Genomic DNA, 19,613 nt, shown 5'->3' on the forward strand with positions numbered 1-19,613 from the left:
GGATAATAGAGGTAACACACTACACTAACTTATAATGCTGCATGGTCCTACCAAAGAAGAAGAAAGAGGAGACAGATGCTTAAAAATACCAAGACAACTTTTACATAAATGTGGCAAGTTTCCAAACCCTTAACAGAGAACAGCAGTGGGGCAGCCCACAACGCAAGCTTTTCCCTAAGCATGTACTAACTGATCTAGGTTCATAAATGTGTTAAATGAAACACAGTTATTGTTTGTTTTGGTGAAAGATGATCTCCTTCTTCGCCCCCCAAGATTACTGTGTAATTTCTCCCACCTCTGATTACGTATTTTGCATCTCAGAGAAATCAAATCAAGGTCAAGAAATGAATAAGGGTACCTGGAGAGTTACCCTAGCATGAACATTAAAGAGCTATTTCCCCCTGTTGACCCAAACATCCCTTTCCTCAAATACAATTAACTGCCAACAGGGAAATAGAACTTTCTAATTTTAGCCATAGTGGCAGGAAACATATTGGGCAAACTGTTAGGAACTCTCAGCCTTAACTAGCCTTGCTTACACATTAACAGTTGCTTCAGTTTATAGACAAAGCACTCCGTTTTCTTAACCTCAAAAATACTCACCACTGCCAAACTCTTTTGAATGAGACGCAGCACATGAATCAGGAATCCCATTCTCCAAATAGCCAGCTTCATAACACTATAAATAAGTCAAAGGCAACAAGGTTTATAGACGAACAGAAAATAAATCTCTTCTCCCACATACCGAGCCCTGTGCTGTCTATTGCCAGATAATATGATAGCAGCCCAGTGTCATGACAACAAATTAAGCCACTGCCTGCGTTGCCAACATAGAATGCAGAATCAAGTCCCAGATAATTCAAGCCAGCTCCCTGCTAATGTGTCTGAGAGAAGGCAGCACCACACAGAACAAGTACTTGAGACCCTACCACCCACGAGTGAGACCGTGATGGGAGTTCCTGCCTCCAGACTGACCAGACCGGGCCATTACACCCAATGTGAGACCGTGATGGAGACCCTGCCTCCAGACTGACCAGACCGGGCCATTATACCCAATGTGAGACCGTGATGGAGACCCTGCCTCCAGACTGACCAGACCGGGCCATTACACCCAATGTGAGACCGTGATGGGAGTTCCTGCCTCCAGACTGACCAGACCGGGCCATTACACCCAATGTGAGACCGTGATGGAGACCCTGCCTCCAGACCCGGCCCAGGCCATTACACCCAATGTGAGACCGTGATGGAGACCCTGCCTCCAGACTGACCCGGCCCAGGCCATTACACCCAATGTGAGACCGTGATGGAGACCCTGCCTCCAGACTGACCCGGCCCAGGCCATTACACCCAATGTGAGACCGTGATGGAGACCCTGCCTCCAGACTGACCCGGCCCAGGCCATTACACCCAATGTGAGACCGTGATGGGAGTTCCTGCCTCCAGACTGACCAGACCGGGCCATTACACCCAATGTGAGACCGTGATGGAGACCCTGCCTCCAGACCCGGCCCAGGCCATTACACCCAATGTGAGACCGTGATGGAGACCCTGCCTCCAGACTGACCAGACCGGGCCATTACACCCAATGTGAGACCGTGATGGAGACCCTGCCTCCAGACTGACCCGGCCCAGGCCATGGCTGACGACAAAGGAGTGGAACAAAGAATGGAGGATCTCTCTGTCACTCTGCATTTCAAATAAACATCTTTAAAAACAAAAACACACAGTATGAGAATAATGACAGAAAAGAAACCTTACAAGAAAGGCATCAGGTAAAACGCGTTTCAAAAGGACTTGGGACAAGCACATATTATTTAAAAAAAGAATAGGCAGCCTATTAATATACACAGAATTCTGCTCCATAGAGAGAAGGTGTGTCCCTCTAAAGACCCAAAGGTTGCAATTCTATTCTACCCATCCAATATTTAAAACTGACCTTCCTAAAACTATATACAGCCATTCAATTTGACACAAGCTAAGATTAAACCTCACCTTCATAAATCAAAGATTTTCCTCTGCTAGCCAGCAGCACCTGCCAGTAGGTACTAAAGCCAGGCTTGGAGTGGACCACTCAGGGCTGGACCATAGCACCTGCCAGTACACATGGAAACAAGGGCTAGAGGCAGGCCTAGTAAGGGATTTAGCCTATGTAATTGAAACTAAGGATATAGATTTTATCATGCTTTTTGTTGCCCTAGAAAATTAACATATGGGGTGCAATGCAATGGCTCAGTGGCTAAATCCTTGCACTGCATGCACCAGGATCCCATAGGGGCATGGGTTCATGTCCAGGCTACTCTGACTCCCATTCAGTTCCCTGCTTGTGGCCTGGGAAAGCAGTAAAGAACGGTCCAAAGGTTTGGGACCCTGTACCCGTATGGGAGACTTGAAAGAATCTCCTGTCTCCTGGTTTCAGATCAGTTCAACTCCAAACTTTAGGCCCAACTTGGAATCGGCTCAATTCCAGCCATTGTGGTCACTTGTGGAGTGAATCAGTGGATGGAAGATCTTTCTGTCTCTCCTTCTCTCTGTAAATCTACCTTTCCAATAAAAATAAATCTTTTTTAAAAAGAAAAGAAAAAACGTTTTTCTGTAAACACAAATTAGAAAAAGGCTTTTGAGAGCAAGTTATACAAGAACATGAATTTTTAAGGAGCTCAACTTCAAAATCAGTATTTACCTCATCCCTTTAATTCATTTTGTTAAGTAGCCTCAATTCCAAATTTCATTGAAATTGGAATGACATCACTTCATCTTCAGTATAATACAACAGCCTACCATGACTCAACTTGTACGATATTACTTAATTCATCATCTGACTACAATGTCATTTCTATCCTCCAAGACAATTAAACAATCCCAGTATTCCTTACCCACTCGTTTATCTCTTCCAAGACTTTTACAATAAGCTCAGGTTTATTGGTTCAATGACTACAAACTCAAACATTTATGTTCAAATATTTCTGCCTAGGTTACAGCAGACATAGGTGGTTTAATTTGATACGGACATGGCAAGAGGATACGAGTAGGTTATTGGTATTAGAGATGGAAGGAAAGTAGCAGCCAGGTAGAGGTTTTGGAGGCAGCTTGGGAGGCTGCGAAATTACTACCAAGTTTATCCAACCACAAAAACTTGTTAACATTTCCATTTGTATAGAAGAGCAGAAATCAGCTCATACACATGGTCATACAACTGCTAAAGTCTGCAAAAACAGGATCTCTCAGGCTAACCGTGTACATTGGCTTACAATACAAATTACCTGTACAATAATCTACCCTTATCCACAGGGAATACATTACAATACGGCGAGTGGATACCTGAAACTAAACTGAATATAGAATATCTTCTCCTATGTATACATGTTATGACATGTATAACATGATATGTTATAGTTACGACTCAAACAGATTAACGACAAAGTAAAGCAACTGTAATGTATTTTTTAAAAGGTTAACTAAACATAAGGCTTCCTTCTTTCTCCCTCTCTCAAAGTATTTAACTGTACGATACTCACCAGAGTAATCTGTCCTTCCATGTTTTATGCCCTGGTGCCTCCTTGGCATTTTTATGAATGTAGATTCTACTGGACATCTTCTTCCTAAACAGCCTCGGTTCATCAAAATTGAAGAGTTGCTCTTCCAATCTGCCAGAAATGTGGCAGACAGAGCCTCTCCATTAATTTTCTCTCTCAGTGCAAGCCTATTCCTCGATCTAGGTAACCATCCTTTAGTCGCAGTAAATGACGTAATGTCGATTCTTATAAGGAATTCTTTCTCAAAGCTCATCACACAGGCTTTCCGGCACACCTTGCTGTTAATCAGAAACTATCTTCCATTCACAAATTTACTACCTTTCCACGTTAAGCATTTATCTTGCATTGTTGCCCAATTTTTTGCAGTATGAGGTGCAACAGCAAAATTAATACAATTTTCCTTTTTCTTCTTCACAACTTCAAGAACAGATTTGCTCTTGTGATGGATTTCAGCAATTTTACCAGCCAATATTTTTGTTCCTTACTGAGAACTTGTACATTTTCATGAAAAGATAGCACGTCATGGCTTCTCTTTGCCATACCTGAATTGCCACCATCAGTGCCTTGGTATTTTGGGAGATTTTTTAAGTAACAATTACATGAACACAAGCCATGCAATATCACAAAAAGTTAGTCTAACATATTGAGAAGCTACTAGGCAGGTGGCATACTTGATATAACCAATTAAACAATGAATTATATCCCAGCAGGAAAGTGGGAAAGCATGGAATTTCACTGCAATACTTAGATTTGTGTGTAATATATAACAGTTATAGACTAGGTTACAGAAATCTTCCAATAAATACTTTGGGACTGTGGTTAAAGATATCTAATGTCAACTGCAGAAAGCGAAACCAAGGACAAGAGAATTCCACCAACGTCACAAATGTTACTAAGACGGTAGTGTTTAAAATCACCTATTTCCTGGTATAACTAACTTAGAATTGAAAAAACTAACATACCTTTTTAGAAAAGCCAAGGTCACCCTTCTTAGGCATAAATCCAGGGTTTAAATCATTGGATTCAAGAAGCTTCTTAGTTGGCTTCCGTTGGCGCTTACTTTCATAATTTCCTGAAATGCATGTATCTTTCCTTAGATGATTCGAAACTCAGCACAAGCAAATTTTGAAAAGATCTATATACCACACAAATTGAGTAACAATACAGTTTGAGTTTTCCTTATTACTTTATAGGGAAGGACAGAAAAGGGAATTATTTATTATTAAATATTACTTGGGCTTGGCGCAATACCTAGTGGCTAAAGTCTTCCCCTTGTAACCGCCGGGATCCCACATGGGCACTGGTTCGTATCCTGGCTGCTCCACTTGTGGCCTGGGAAGGCAGTCGAGGACAGTCCAAGACCCTGGGATCCAGCACCCATGTGGGAGACCCAGAAGAAACAGCTGGCTTCACATTGGCTCTGCTCCAGCCATTTTGGCCACTTGGGAGTGGGCCAACAGGTAGAAGATCTTTGTCTCTCCTTCTCTGTGTAAGCCTGCCTTTCCTATAAAAATAAATAAATATTTTTTAAAACTACAACCACACACTATATTCAGTGAAGATAAAAACTAATGTGAGAATGTTCTGTGTGTGGACACTTTTTTTGCTCTGAACAAATTAGACACTCTGTTGGTCTACTCTTAAGAAAACTGTATTAAAAAGCCTCATATTTGGCTCATAATAGGTATTAAAAGCATCTCTTACACTTTTTTTTTTATAAAGATGTATTTTACTTTTTATTACAAAGTCAGATATACTGAGAGGAGGAAAGATAGAGAGGAAGTGGAGCTGCCGGGATTAGAACCAGCGGCCACATGGGATCAAGGCAGGGAACTTAGCCACTAGGCCACGCTGCCGAGCCCTCTCTTACACTTTTAAAAATCCTTTTGCTATTGGGGACGGCAGCTTACGCGGTCCCTGTAATAAACCCATACTGGAGACGGTTTGACTTTGCTTCCGATCCCGCTCTCCGGTAATGCAGCACAGAGGCACGAGAGCACAGCCAACACCAGGGCCATCGCGTGAGAAGCAGGATGGAGCCTCTGCACAGCGGCTCAGGCTCAGTCCAACACTGACCACGGCCCCGTGTGAGGTGTGAACAAGCCATTAAAGATCTCTCTTACTTTGCCTTTCACATAGAATAACTTTAAATTACATCTTTCTATCTCTGTCATAAGATGAAGCACAACCGAAGTTATTTTTTCTCTGAAAACGTAACATCATAAACTAGTGTTTCAACATAAAAAGGTTAAGTTCAAAAACTTACAGGGTGGGGAGGGGCATGGGGGGGATTCCCAGAGCCTATGAAACTGTCACATAATACAAAATAATTAATAAAAAAAAAAAAAAAAGAATACAGGGAGAAACAGGAGGAGGGGTGGAAAAGGAAATCCCTGAGCCTATGGAATAGTATCATGAAATGTTAATAAATAAACAAACAAATAAATAAATACACAGCAAAGAAAAAAAAAACTTACAGGGTGTACAAAAGAGCTCTTGATATCCTGTGGCTCACTACACACGTCAAGAGCTCTCCCCAGGTGACGTGCAAAAAAATGTTAAAAGCTGGAGACCACAGGCCCAACGCGATGCCTCAATTGGTTAATGCTCCCTTTACAAGTGCCTCTGGGACCCCATATGGGTGCTGGTTTGTGTCCTGGCTGTTCTACTTCCCATCCAGCTCCCTATTTGTGGCCCAGCAAAACAGCAAAGGATAGCCCCAAGCCTTGGGACCCTGTACCCGTGCTGGAAACCTGGAGGAGGCTCCTGGCTCCTAGCTCAGCTCCAGGTGTTGCAGCCGGGTCTAGGAAGTGATCGAGCAGATGAAGAGCTTTCTTTCTGTCTCTCCTCTTTGTGAATCTGTCTTTCCATAAAAATCAATAAACGTTAAAAAAAAAAAAATGAGGGCCTTGCACATGCAAGGAACCCACACAGGCACAGGATTGTGTCCCGGCTGCCTTGCTTTCCATCCAGCTCCCTGCTTGTGGCCTGGGAAGGTAGTAGAGGATGACCCTAAGCCTTGGGACCCTGCACAACAGTGGTAGGCACAGAGGAAGCTCAAAGCTCCTAGCTCCGGATGATCTCAGCTCTGGCCACTGCGGCCATCTGTCTTGGTCCAACCCCAGCTGTTGTAGCCCTCTGGGAGAAGCGACCTAGCAGAAGGAAGATCTATTCTAACTCTGCTTTCAAATAAATAAATCTTTATACGCACAATAAGCCAAAAGCAACAGGAAAGTAACTTCTGGGAATTTGTATTTACTAGCTGTTTTACTATATATTAAGCATAAAAGAATGTATTTTGTAATTTCCATTTTGGGGATGCAAAAACTTTTCAGAGGTTAAACACCTTCTGAGTAACACAAGGATGACTAAAGCAAGTACCTGATTGATTCACAAGTGTCCACCACGGTGCAGGGACCCTTTGCAAACCTGATCATCCCGGTGGCTAATGTCGCCCAGAGGCTAATTAACAATCATGTTGACAGCAACAGAGCATGGAGCGCGCGTCGTGTTTAAAATATGTACCTGCTGAATCTGCTAAGGAGTCACAGAAGCTATCATAAAATCAGCATTCTAGGAATTTCCCAGGACAAAAGTGGGGAGTTTGTTCCATACACACCAAAACACACTAAAATCTCCCAATGACATCTTTCCCCAAAACACACTAAAATCTCCCAATGACATCTTTCCCCAATGACTTCTGCTTACATGTTAAAACCCCATTCCGGCCTTACCTGGTGTTTTAACAAGCAGTTCCTCAGGCTCAAGGGCAGCTCGTGCAGAGACTTCCGGAGCCACAGGCACAGACAGCGTTAGCTGCGGCAACTCAGTATTTCCACCTCCAAGCTCTGACTGAGCCAAGGGCCCCTCCAAAAAGGGAGCCTCCCTTTCAAGAACTGGAGGCTCTTCTTTGGTTGAAAGTAAAGAATTCTCATCCACCTGCTTGTTCTGGGTACTAGATTGACATCGGGCTAGAAGGCTTTCGTCTTCACAGCGGGAATTTACCTAAGAAAAAAATATTAAAATGCAATCCACATGCGAAAAGTGTTGAAAATATGTGTGGCAAGAACAGAAACGTGTTTGAAATAAAGCTGAAATTCTAAAATATACTACAAACATGGATGAACTCAGAGAATACGAGACAAAGAAAAACACAATATGTAATATTGCATGAGTCAGATTTCGCGCATACCAGTGGGTTCATGAGCTAGCCCTACTCAGTCCACCTCCTGTCCTAGTAGGAACAGTGAGTGGCCTTTCCTGACTGGCCTTCAACCCAATCTGGTTCTTACTGTTGGATGTTTCAGCCCAGGCATGGCTCTTCCATACTCACACACAGCTCACGCATGGCTCAGGAGGGGCTGAGACCTGGCCTACTCTGTCCTACATCTACCCTGGTCCTCCAGAGCACCAGATGGTGTTGGAGGCTAGCCCGGCTTGGTGCATCCAGTCCCAGTCCACACTTATGCCAACGGAGATTACACCCATACCCAGATCAGAATGCAGCCGCCATTCCAGCCCCCGTACTCCTCAGTGGGAATCTCAATCCAGCTAGGGTGTCTTAGCTCCCCAACCTGGCCTGTTCCCAGCCATAGATTGCACGCATGCCAGTGATTGCTCTGACTCAGCTTGACACACCCCTCACCTGTCCCGGTCCCTGCCTTCAATGTTGTGGCTTAGCGTCCCTGGTTCATGCAGACCAGCAGATGCAAGAGCCTAGCTCAGCATGACCTGCGCTCCATCCTGATGTCTAATTTTGCTTGTGAGCTAAGGTTTGCTCAGTCCTGCCTGGTCCACCCCATTCCATTACCAACCCACACATTAGGCAGCCACTGGAGCTACTTTGCCCAGCTTATCCCATACCCAAGTCTAGACCATGTGTTCGCCAGTGGGAGCTATGACCCGCTAGGGGAGTTTCCCATGTTCCTCCACCTGACCCACTCCCAGACCCAGTTCTCATACAGGCCAGTTTCCAGCATAGTCTGGCCTTCCATTTGGCCTTATATGAGCTGGTGAACGTTGTGGCCCGGCCCACCCCACACCCTAATTAGGATGCACATTCGGGTGCTGCTGTCTTGACCAGTCCAGACTGTTGTCAGTTCCTTTACCTTGTGAGTGATGGCAGGCTCCTTGGTCACACCTAGCTAAGTCCATCACCACCCCAACTCTTGAGCTAACCAGTGGGGCTAGAATTTCCATGGGGTTAGACCACACATCCCCCACAAAATCTACCCCCAGAAATGGTTCTCTCATGTGCTAGTGAATGTCATGTCCCTGCCTGATGTGACCCATCTCCTGATCTATCATTATGTCAGGTAATAGGATATGTTCCTGCTAGACAAGCCCTAAGCCTCAGCATTTGCATGGACTGGTGTACGGTGGTCAGCATTGTTCAGTGATAACAAGTTCTACACAGGACTCAAAGGAGGCTGCTATATCAGTCTTATCCATAAAGATCATCTGGTCCCTCTCCTCCAACCTACCAGCTCTCAGTACCCTTGCTTACCTTCAAAGGAAAAGTTACTCTGTCCTTGGGAGTCTTCAGGATTGATTTAAAAAAAACCGAAAGCAGAGTGGGCTCAACATGGAGCTACCTAGGCAGTAACTCAAAGCTCCAAAACTCCAGAGCTCACAGCCGGTGGCTGGAATTGGGGCTCTGAACATGAAGATGATCCTGGCCTGGCAGCCACCATCAGCCAATAGGTTGCTAGAAGTTTTAAGCTCCAGACCCCAAGGTCGCCCCTCCCCAATCCCATCCACCAAGCAATGTTGGCAGCAGGTGGGGCCTGGGCCCGCCCTGTTCTCCAGACTTCCCCTCTCAGTGTACTCAGCAGGAAGGGAGCAGCCTCTGGAGCTTAGGCAGGCCCGGCGGTAGCTCACTGCCTGTACATGGTGGCTGGAATTGGGGCTTTGAGCATGAAGAAAATCCTGGCTTGGCACCGACCAGCAGCCAACAGGCTGCTGGAAGCTTTAACCTTCAGATCCCAAGGTCACTCCCCTGCTAGACAGCCACTCCCACTGGAAAGCATGAGTTGGGATGGGGGCAGACCAGACTAGGCAGGGCTACAACACCTGTGGGCCTCATGTGAACTAGATTAGGGAAAAGCCAGGTTGGGTCGACTGTTCTGACTGGTGCAAGCATAAATTAGAGTGGGTGAGGATTGGCTGGGCTTTGCTGCAGCATCAGCTGGCAGAGGCTGGCATTGGGGGCTAAATCTGTCAAGTTAGATTCCAGAACCACCTGGAGAGTGCATAATCTGGGAGTGAGAGTGGCTTAGGAGGGAAATAGTGGACTCCTCCCTCTGAGGTTGCCACTCCCACTTGAGAGCAGGAAAACCAGGACAGGGGCAGGGGTGGCTAGAGAGAGAAGGGCAACCAACATCATCTGTGTGGGCTAGATGGTAGGGCTGGTTGGGTTGAACTAGGCTTCAATGCCCATTGACACGTATGAGAGCTGAATGGGATGTGGGACAGACTGCACTAGTCTGCGGTACATACTGGCAAGCACGGGAACCAGGGTAGGGGGCAGGCCTGGTGAGGGTTATTGTGGGTCGCCCCGATTAGGCTACAGCTCCCACTGGTTTGCCTGAGGGTCGAGTGTGTACTGGGCAGAATCAGGCTGGTCCCATTTGTTCCAGTGGAAGACAGGGCTGGAAACAGAACCAACCCAGCAATTGCAATCACCAACTGATTGGGGCAATGGACAGTGCTGGGCCTGTACTTGCAAGTACACACAAGAATCTGGCCTGGGATCACCTCAGACAAAGTTTCTTTGGGGATCTCCACAATCGAACTGCCAAATCAGAACCCATGGTCTGCCAAGGAGTGCAAGTGCCCGAGCCAAGCCTCCTCAGAGGCTCAGACAGAGAAGTGGAGAGCATAACCAGGTGCACACGGAGGATATGGCAGTCCATTGGAACCTGCAGAGGACACCTGGCATCACAACAAAGGACAGAACAAATCAATCAACTACCCCAGCCATATGTTGGCAGTGAAAAACTGGGCAAACGAAGACCCTAAGGTGCACTATGTCAATCAGTGGATTCTGCAGCAACTTCATTATACTTGGAATGGCGAGACTGGCAACAGTTCAGAACTGTTGAAGTAACAAAACCACTTGAGCAAGACCCTTGGAGCAGGCCCCACATCAGGGACCAGGGATGGGTGGGAGACTGAGTGGGGCTTCTCCCTTTATCTCCCCAGATACAGGAAAAAAACAATGTGGAAATTTTCCTATAGCCTTTGAACCTTTTGCCGTAATTAACTACATAAAGATTATTAAAAATAAATTTAAAAAAATATATTGCATGAGTCCACTTACATGAAATGGCTAGAAAAATACAATTAAATAAGATAGAAAAGAGTGTGGTGTGCTGGGGCTGGCAAGATGGCTCAACTGCCTAATTCTCTACTGTAAGTGTTGGCACCCTATATGAGCTCTGGTTCATATCTTGACTGTTCCATATTCCATACAGCTCCCTGCTTGTGGCCTGGGAAAGCAGAGAGCAACCCACTGTCTTGGGATCCTGCACTCGTGTGGGAGACCCAGAAGTGGCTCCGGGTTCCTAGCCTTGGATCAGCTCACCTCAGGCCAATGCAGCCACTTGGGGAGTGAATCAAAGGATGGAAAATCTTCCTCTCTGTCTCTCCTCTCTGTATATCTGACTTTCCAATAAAAATAAAATAAACCTTAAAAAAATACATATAGAAAGATAAAAATTGTAAGCTTTCACTTTATAAACCCCACCACATGACTGATACTACTGAAACAGCCAAGGATCTGTTTAAAAACAAAACAAATAAATGGAGTATGAACAGGATGTTCTCTGGAAGCACAGCAATAACATACATACTCCAATATAACTTCAGACACGGAAAGGAGTTATCGCTGTAGGTAAGTACATACGATATACCTTCTAGTATCATGACAGTATTGACACAGTACCGTACATACTGTGATTTGGCTATGAAAAATGCTTATTTCGAATTCAGAAAACGGTTCCACTTAAAAGGAACTGGAGGAGGATAGGACATTGTGGCACACTGTTTAATCTGCTGTTTGGGAGACTAAGCCCACATCCTGGGAGGTGTGGGATTGGAATCCAACCTCTGATTGCAATCCAGCTGCCTGCTCATGTGCCCACGAGGCCTGGGCAGTGGTCTCTGGCTCCGTCCAGCCCTGTCGGAGGAGTGAGAGAGGTGAAAGACTCCCTCACTCTGTCATTTCACCTTTCAAAACCATGCAGGAAATAAGAGGTTGGGAAAACAAGCTGCAAGGCATCTAATCAGGAAACCACCACAAGCTACAAAATCACTGGTGCGCTGCTTCTCTGCTAACACAAATGGGGTCAAGAAAAAAGCAGTTAGACTCAGAGATTTAAGAACTGTAGAGGACAACATTGTGCTCCAGGGGGCAAGATACGACTGGCATCACATGATGGCACTTCACTGTTTTCCCATCTACTCCCTGCTGGTACTCTGGGTACAGAGGATGAGTCCTGCCAGCCATGGGAGACACCTTTCCTGGCCCAGGGCTGGCTGTTGCAGCCATCTGGAGAGTGACCCAGCAGATGGAAAATATTTCTAATTCTCTCTAGATAAACAAATAAACCTCCCCTACCCCCCCTCCACGCAAGTAAAAAAAAAAAAAAAAACCACCGAAGAACTATAAAAACAGAACATAATGTAGAGCCCTAGCCTGGATTCCTGGCTTTGATAAATCAAGGAAATTTCATGAAATGAAAATGTAATCAGTTATGAAGGAAATTTTTTTCTTTTTAGGAGTTGCATAGAAAAGTCTTTGGGAGAAACTCTCAAAATACCTTATGAGACATTGGCTTACATGAAGAAAATTTTGGCAGGCCCGGTACAATGGCTCATTGGCTAAATCCTCACCTTCCAGCACTGGAATCCCACTATGAACATCCCATAGCGGAGCACTGGCTTGAGCTTCAGCTGCTCTGCATCCAACCCAGCTTCCTTCTAACGTGCCCAGGAAAGCAGCAGATGATGGCCCAAATACTGAGGACTCTGCTACCCACCACATGGGAGACCCAGACAGAATTCTGGGCTCCTGGTTTCATCCTAAACTGGCCCCATTTTTGTTGTGGTGATCGGGGAAATAAGCCAATAGATAGAAGGTCTCTCTCCTTCTATCAACCTGCCTTTCAAACAAATAGCCTTCCCCCCAAAAGTAAATAATGTAAATAAGGTATCACAATATTTAAATTAGAAGACTATGTGCTTTATTTCATAACCTACAATACCCATGATATTGTAACATGACAATATTTTCAAGTCTTTGGAGCACACACGTATGCACACACACACACACACACACACACACAAATTTCCTAAGTACCTACTGCATGCTAGGTACCATGCTTAAAGTATCAAAACCTGATCCCTGGTTAAGAAAATCATGACTTCTGAAGAGAATGGAAATCTGCTGCACTGTCACAACATACCTTGTGCACCTCCTGTGCTTTCTTTTGCTTCTTCTTAGGAGCAAATATCTGATCATACTCTTCTGTATATTCCAGAAGCCACTTGCTTGGCTTCCTAAGGCGTTTCTTCTCAGACCGCACAACTAAAAGAAGAGAAACAAGTTTAATACTAGCCAGAAAGTTACAAGGAAAACTCACTGTTTTCATGAGCCCATTTTTATCCTCACAGAAGTGCCAAGATGAGAAAGCACCTAGCAAAGAGACTAAAGTTTCAAAGTCAAGAAACTCAAAATTATTTCCTACAGCTTAATCACATGTCAAGTGCGCATGGGGGAGGGGGGCTTCTGTAGCTCTACACATGCACACACCCTGACCCATCTTCAGGAAAAGTTACAGTGAAATCAGTGTTCCACAGTAACTTACGTCAGCATAAATGATGCCAATACACAACAATATTGGATATAAACATCTAACATAATACTGTAGTCTAAATCATATGAACAAAAAAATACACTACAGGTTATTTTCATTAACTTCATTCTAGGTTCTACAGACTATTAGGCACATGGGTAAACTATTTACCTAACCCCCACTGCTACAGGAGTTTTAAAAACAATTCACAAATACTTTGTCAACATGGTCTCACATCAAATAAATGAGGAAAATACTCTCAAAACAAAATCAACAAAAGTAAAACTCAATTATACGTATACCAGTATCTGATATTCCCACATAATATTGTTTAGGCAATAATAATAAGAAGAAAATCCTCTGTACATATTTACTTTTGATGAAAAATTTTCCCCTAAATAATTTCAACCCACAGTTGCCTAAGGTAAAAGCCAAGGGATTTTTAAAAATCAAATATCTATTTACAACCTCCCTGTGAAACAGTTTTAATAAGCATAATATGCTAGTTTTTTTACTACACTATTGGCCTTTTGGGAACACCAGCTAATGATAACAGAATGCAGGATATAGTACACTTAGGAAGCAAGAGGCATTTTACGATAGGATGACTCAGAGGAAGCTATTCCTGTCACAGCATCACCCATATTACCTCAATAAAAAGAAAGCAAAGCTTCTAAGTCACAAGACAAAAGGCCTGAGGAAGGAGCTACGAGCTTCTCCAAAGCTCTTCCTTCACAGGTAGAACCTAAAAAAATGAGCCACATAATCCCCCATTAACAAGCACAGATAATTCATTTTTACTAGTTCTAACTGATGTAATTTCATAGTAAGCAAGCTAAAATGAATCCTAGGGTCCGGCAGCGTGGCCTAGTGGCTAAAAGTCCTCGCCTTGAATGTGCCGGGATCCCATATGAACTCCGTTTCTAATCCCGGCAGCTCCACTTCCTATCCAGCTCCCTGCTTGTGGCCTGGGAAAGCAGTTGGGGACGGCCCAAAGCCTTGGGACCCTGCACCTGCGTGGGATACCGGGAGCTTCTGGCTCCTGGCTCTGGATTGGCTCAGCACCAACCGTTGCGCTCACTTGGGGAGTGAACCATGAAACGGAAGATCTTCCTCTCTACCGCTCCTCTCTGTATATATGACTTTGCAATAAAAATAAGTAAATCTTTTTTTTAAAAAAAAATGAATCCTAGAGGTTCATGTAGTTACCAAAACTGTATTAATCAAATACTCTCCATACTTCCACTCTAATTAAGGGGTTAGTAAAAGCACAAAAACCACCGTAATTATCCTAATTTTTCCATGTCAGACAACAAATCTACAAATAATTGGACAGTTTATTTCAAGCAACTATTCCAAAAGTAAATTTAAAGCATGAACTGAATGACTGTGTAAATTGTTCCTTTAAATAATTTTGAAAACTTTATTGTGGTAGGAAACGGCCAAACCTAAACACACATGACTATTCAAGGGAAAACAGATGAGAAAGGTAAGCTTATTTCAGTGCATAAAAATTTGAATTCCAAGTAGATTTTTCCTAATAATCACTTTCTACTGATATACTGAAGATCCAAGGCACCAGGCATGTACCTATGACAGTGAATGGCAATTATTTATTGCTCTGAGGAAAACAGATTACGCTTTAATAAATAACAATTAGACATGCCACCCAAGTCTTCACACACCAATGATTCTCTAACAGTTCAAATGGGGAAAAAAAAATGGTAGAAAATAACAGTGGCTTACCATGTACAAGGAAATGTTCAGACATTTATCATTTACAAATTCATAGTCATCATTCCAACCAGACAGGTGATTTCATGAATACTGTAACTGAGGCTCAAAAAAGGGAAAATGAAATGATTTCCCAAGCCAATTTTAGTTAGTTATTGCAGTTTGCAGGGCCATAATCCCAACCCCAACACTGAGAGCTCTTTTTGTTAAAACAAGCCTGTCCGATCACATCAGCATCCCGCACGCTCCCTGCCTGGCTCACACTCTCCCTGGAGTCTCTCTCAGCTGCATCCATGAGCTTACACTCCCCTAGGGGACGCTGTCCCAGTCTAGGGCTTCATTAACTCAGTATGTGAAAATCTACTGTGTCTCACCTCAAAGATTCTCACACAGCAGCACGCATTGCTTCCCCATCAAAATTATGCAGAACAATGCTGGAAATTTATCAGAATAAAGTCATGCTTAAAGACAGAGTTGAGAAGAAAATAGTCACTACCTCTCTCCTGACGGGCAGTACATTCTCTGTAATTGAAAACTGTGTGATCATAACTAAAGGACTTGATCCGGAAGGTGTTTCCTGGCTCTTCCCCCTAGCCCCTTCTTGCCAACCACCCCACACCACAACTCCCAGTCTAAACTGGATTGTTTACCCCAGCAAGTTGAATCGGAAGAGTGCAAAGAATGCGTGTAATCCTATACTACTCTCACCACAAATAGGTAAAGAGACACCAGAGATAGTGTTTTGCCAAGCTACCGTAAAGAATGTATCAGGAACAAAGGGGGGGGGGTCAGTTTTGGATATGGGAGAGAAACATTAAAATGACAGAAAACTACACAAGTTAATTGGGAGAGGAGTGAATAATGCAAGCCACAATACGTGACGTGCGGCAACTCAGAGGTGGAGCAGGCCGCTCCAAGGTTCTAAGCAGAGACTCCAGTTCCCACCACAGAACCAGCACCTAACGCTCAACCTAAAACCAGGAAGTTTCAAAAAGGTAAACCTGGTACTGTGCAGAATAAACTGCTAATACTGGAAGAGGCCACAAAAGCTTAGGACCTCAAAGCATACGTAAACCAACTATAACAGTAAAAATGGTGTGCTTGTTTGGTACACAAGGGATGTGCATATCCCGCATCACAATGTTCCCAGCCAGCACACACTTTGGGAAACAGCATATGACAGTTCAGGGACTTCAGGCCCTGCCACCAAGGGTGGAGACCTGCAGCAAGTTCCTGTTTTGGCCCAATCTTGGCTGTTGTAGGCAACCGGGGAAACAGGATGAAACATCTGTCAGTCGTACCATCTTTCAAATAAACAAAAACCTTACAAAAGTAGTCCAAGAAAACTGAAACCCAAATGCTAATCAACAGCTAAATGGATAAACTCAAAGAATGTCATAAATCGACAATGAAATATCATTTAGTAAACAAAACACAAACCATTAAATTATAAACATACTTTGCAAATCCTTGACTGCTTTCCCAGGCCACAAGCAGGCAGCTGGATGGGAAGCGGGGCAGCCGGGATTAGAACCAGCCCCCATATGGGATCCTAGCGTGTGCAAGGCGACCATTTTAGCCACTAGGCTACCGCACAGGATCTAAAATTCTTTATATTTTTATACATACCAGATAAACAAATATCAAGATATTGGATAAATTATCAAGCATTCAGATACCTTATTTTTTTTAAAAGATTTATTATTATTAGAAAGTCGGATATACAGAGAGGAGGAGAGATAGAGAGGAAGATCTTCCATCCGATGATTCACTCCCCAAGTGAGCCGCATCGGGCCGGTGCTGCGCCGATCTGAAGCCAGGAACCAGGAACCTCTTCCAGGTCTCCCACGCGGGTGCAGGGTCCCAAAGCCTTGGGCCGTCCTCAACTGCTTTCCCAGGCCACAAGCAGGGAGCTGGATGGGAAGTGGAGCTGCCGGGATTAGAACCGGCACCCATATGGGATCCCGGGGCTTTCAAGGCGAGGACTTTAGGTGCTAGGCCACGCTGCCGGGCCCAGATACCTTATTAAAGGTGTTTTTGACAATTACCATGATCACTTTTATAAAACTCCAATATAATGAACTTAGAAATTAAAGAAGACCTGCTATTTTAAACTAATATTGTCTTTTTTTTTAAGATTTATTTATTTTTATTACAAAGTCAGATATACAGAGAGAAGGAGAGACAGAGAGGAAGATCTTCCATCCCATGATTCACTCCCCAAGTGAGCGCAATGGTCGGCGCTGAGCTGATCCGAAGCCAGGAGCCAGAAACTTCCTCTAGGTCTCCCACGCGGATGCCGGGTCCCAAAGCTTTGGGCCGTCCCCAATTGCTTTCCCAGGCCACAGGCAGGGAGCTGGATGGGAAGTGGAGCCGCCGGGATGAGAACCAGCACCCATAAGGATCCCAGAGCATTCAAGGAAAGGACTTTTAGCCGCTAGGCCACCACGCCAGGCCCATAATATTGACTTCTTTTAATAAAAAGCTGAAATCACATAATTGGGCTTTTGGTCATGTCTTTAAAATGTGGGAGTCCTCAAATCAATTAAGCATAAGGCACAGATCTACAAAGGGAAAACATGTACTGCTAATTAAATGCTTTATTCTTTGGGCCTGGCGTGATAGCCTAGTGGCTAAAGTCCTCACCTTGCACGTGCCAAGATCCCATATGGCTGCCAGTTCTAATCCAGATGGCCCTGCTTTCTACCAAATTCCTGGCTTATGACCTGGGAAGGTAGTCGAAGGCGGCCCAAGGTCTTAGGACCGTGCACCCAAAGATGAAGAGCCAGGAATTCAATCCAGGTAGAGAGGTAGGTGTAGGTATGTGTGTGTGGTATGTGTGTATGTTTCCTTAAGGTATTAGCATTGCCACATTCGGCATGGGTCAGGAGCAGACCAGGCTGAATCAGTTCATGTCAACCACTGGCAAATCCGATCGCCAGAACAGAGTGTGGGATGGGCCGGGTTTGGTTGCGACACAACCAGTACACATTATGGAATGCCAGGGCGTGGTTGCCTGTACTGGATGTGAATGCAGCACCCATCCAGCACACGTGAGATCCAGGAAGGAAGGGGCAGAGCTGGCAGGGGGATTAAGGGGCTGGTCCCCTCACCAGTCAGCTACTCCCACTGGAGAGTTTTGGCTGGGATAGAGACAGACCCGACTAAGCAAGGCTATAACACCTGTGCGCTGCATGTGGACTAGATCAGGGCCGCAGCATCAGCTGGCAGAAGCTGGCACTGGGGACTAATTCTGTCGAGTCAAATCTCAGGACCACCTAAAGAGTGCATAAACCGGGACAGAGAGACCTGGGAGGGAAAAGTGGGTTCCCCCTTCTTGGGTCACTATTCCCGTGGGAGGGCATGAAAACTAGGACGGGGGCTGGGATGGCTAGATAGAGAGGTACTCAACAACATCTGTGAGGGCTGGATGGTTGAGTTGGTTAGATAGAACTAAGCTTTAATACCCATTGACAAGTACCAGAGCCAAATGGGATGGGGGACAGACTGGTCTTCTGCTACACATACTGGCAAACCAGGGTAGGGGGCGGGCTTGGTGGGGGTTATTGTGGGTCGCCCCTACTAGGCTGCAGCTCCCACTGGTTGATGTAAGGGCCGAACCAGCCTGGACTGCAACACCCATTGGTTCCAGTGCAACTCGGGACTGAAAACAACCAACACAGCAATTGCAACCACCAGCTGATCGGGGTGATGGACTGTGCCGGGCCCTGTGCTTGCTAGAACATATAAGAATCTAGTCTGAGACTATCTCAAAGTATCTTTGGAGATCTCCCCAATCGAACTGCTGGACTCAGAACTCTAACCAAGACAAGACAGAAGACAGAACAGGACAATCATTCATCTCAGCTATATGTTGGCAGCAAATTATGGGGCAAACGGAGACTTTATGATGGACCATATCAATCAGTGGACGACCTCATCGAGCGAAACTGGCAGCGATTCATAACTGCAGAACTATTAACACCACTCGAGCACATATCTCAGAGCATGCCCCACATCCGGGACTTAGGGTGGGCGGGAAACCGGGTGGGGCTTCTCCCTCAATATCCCCCTTTACCTCAGATACATGATGGAAACAATATGGACATAATAGCATTACCCACTTTCCTATCCCCCTGAACCTTTTTTTTTCCTTCTTTTTCCTTTAACTGTAATTAACTATGTAAAGATTGTCAACAACAATACAATAAAAAGAAAAAAAAAGAAAAAAAAGAAAAAAAAAATTTAAAAAAAAGGTATTAGCATTGCCAATCAGTGTTATTTCAAATTACTGCTTTTTGCTCTTCCTATTGAAAAAGACATCAAGATCCCATATGCACAACTGGCTTGTGTCCTGGCTGCTTCCCATCCGACTCCTTGCCTGTGACCTGGGAAAGAGTCAAGGACAACCCAAGGCCATGGGACCCTGTACCCGTGAGGGAGACCCAGAAGAAGCTCCTGGCTCCTGGGTTCGGATTGGCTCAGCTCC

The 19,613-nt window shown here is 44.8% G+C and overlaps 1 protein-coding gene across 15 annotated transcripts in view; it reads right to left on the reverse strand.

Annotated features, from left to right (window-relative positions):
• Window positions 1-19,613, reverse strand: part of NSD1 (nuclear receptor binding SET domain protein 1) — a 129,655-nt gene that overhangs the window by 54,925 nt on the left and 55,117 nt on the right. For all 15 annotated transcript variants that reach the window (XM_058677597.1, XM_058677586.1, XM_058677592.1 and 12 more), the window contains 4 exons: window positions 13,001-13,122; window positions 7,268-7,538; window positions 4,496-4,605; window positions 604-679 (listed from right to left, as the gene is read on the reverse strand). In XM_058677597.1, coding sequence (XP_058533580.1) covers window positions 604-679; window positions 4,496-4,605; window positions 7,268-7,538; window positions 13,001-13,122 — 579 coding nt within the window. The remainder of the gene's footprint in view (window positions 1-603; window positions 680-4,495; window positions 4,606-7,267; window positions 7,539-13,000; window positions 13,123-19,613) is intronic.

The sequence above is a fragment of the Ochotona princeps genome, chromosome 19 (genome assembly GCF_030435755.1).
Source record: "Ochotona princeps isolate mOchPri1 chromosome 19, mOchPri1.hap1, whole genome shotgun sequence".
Classification (NCBI taxonomy): Eukaryota; Metazoa; Chordata; class Mammalia; order Lagomorpha; family Ochotonidae; genus Ochotona; species Ochotona princeps.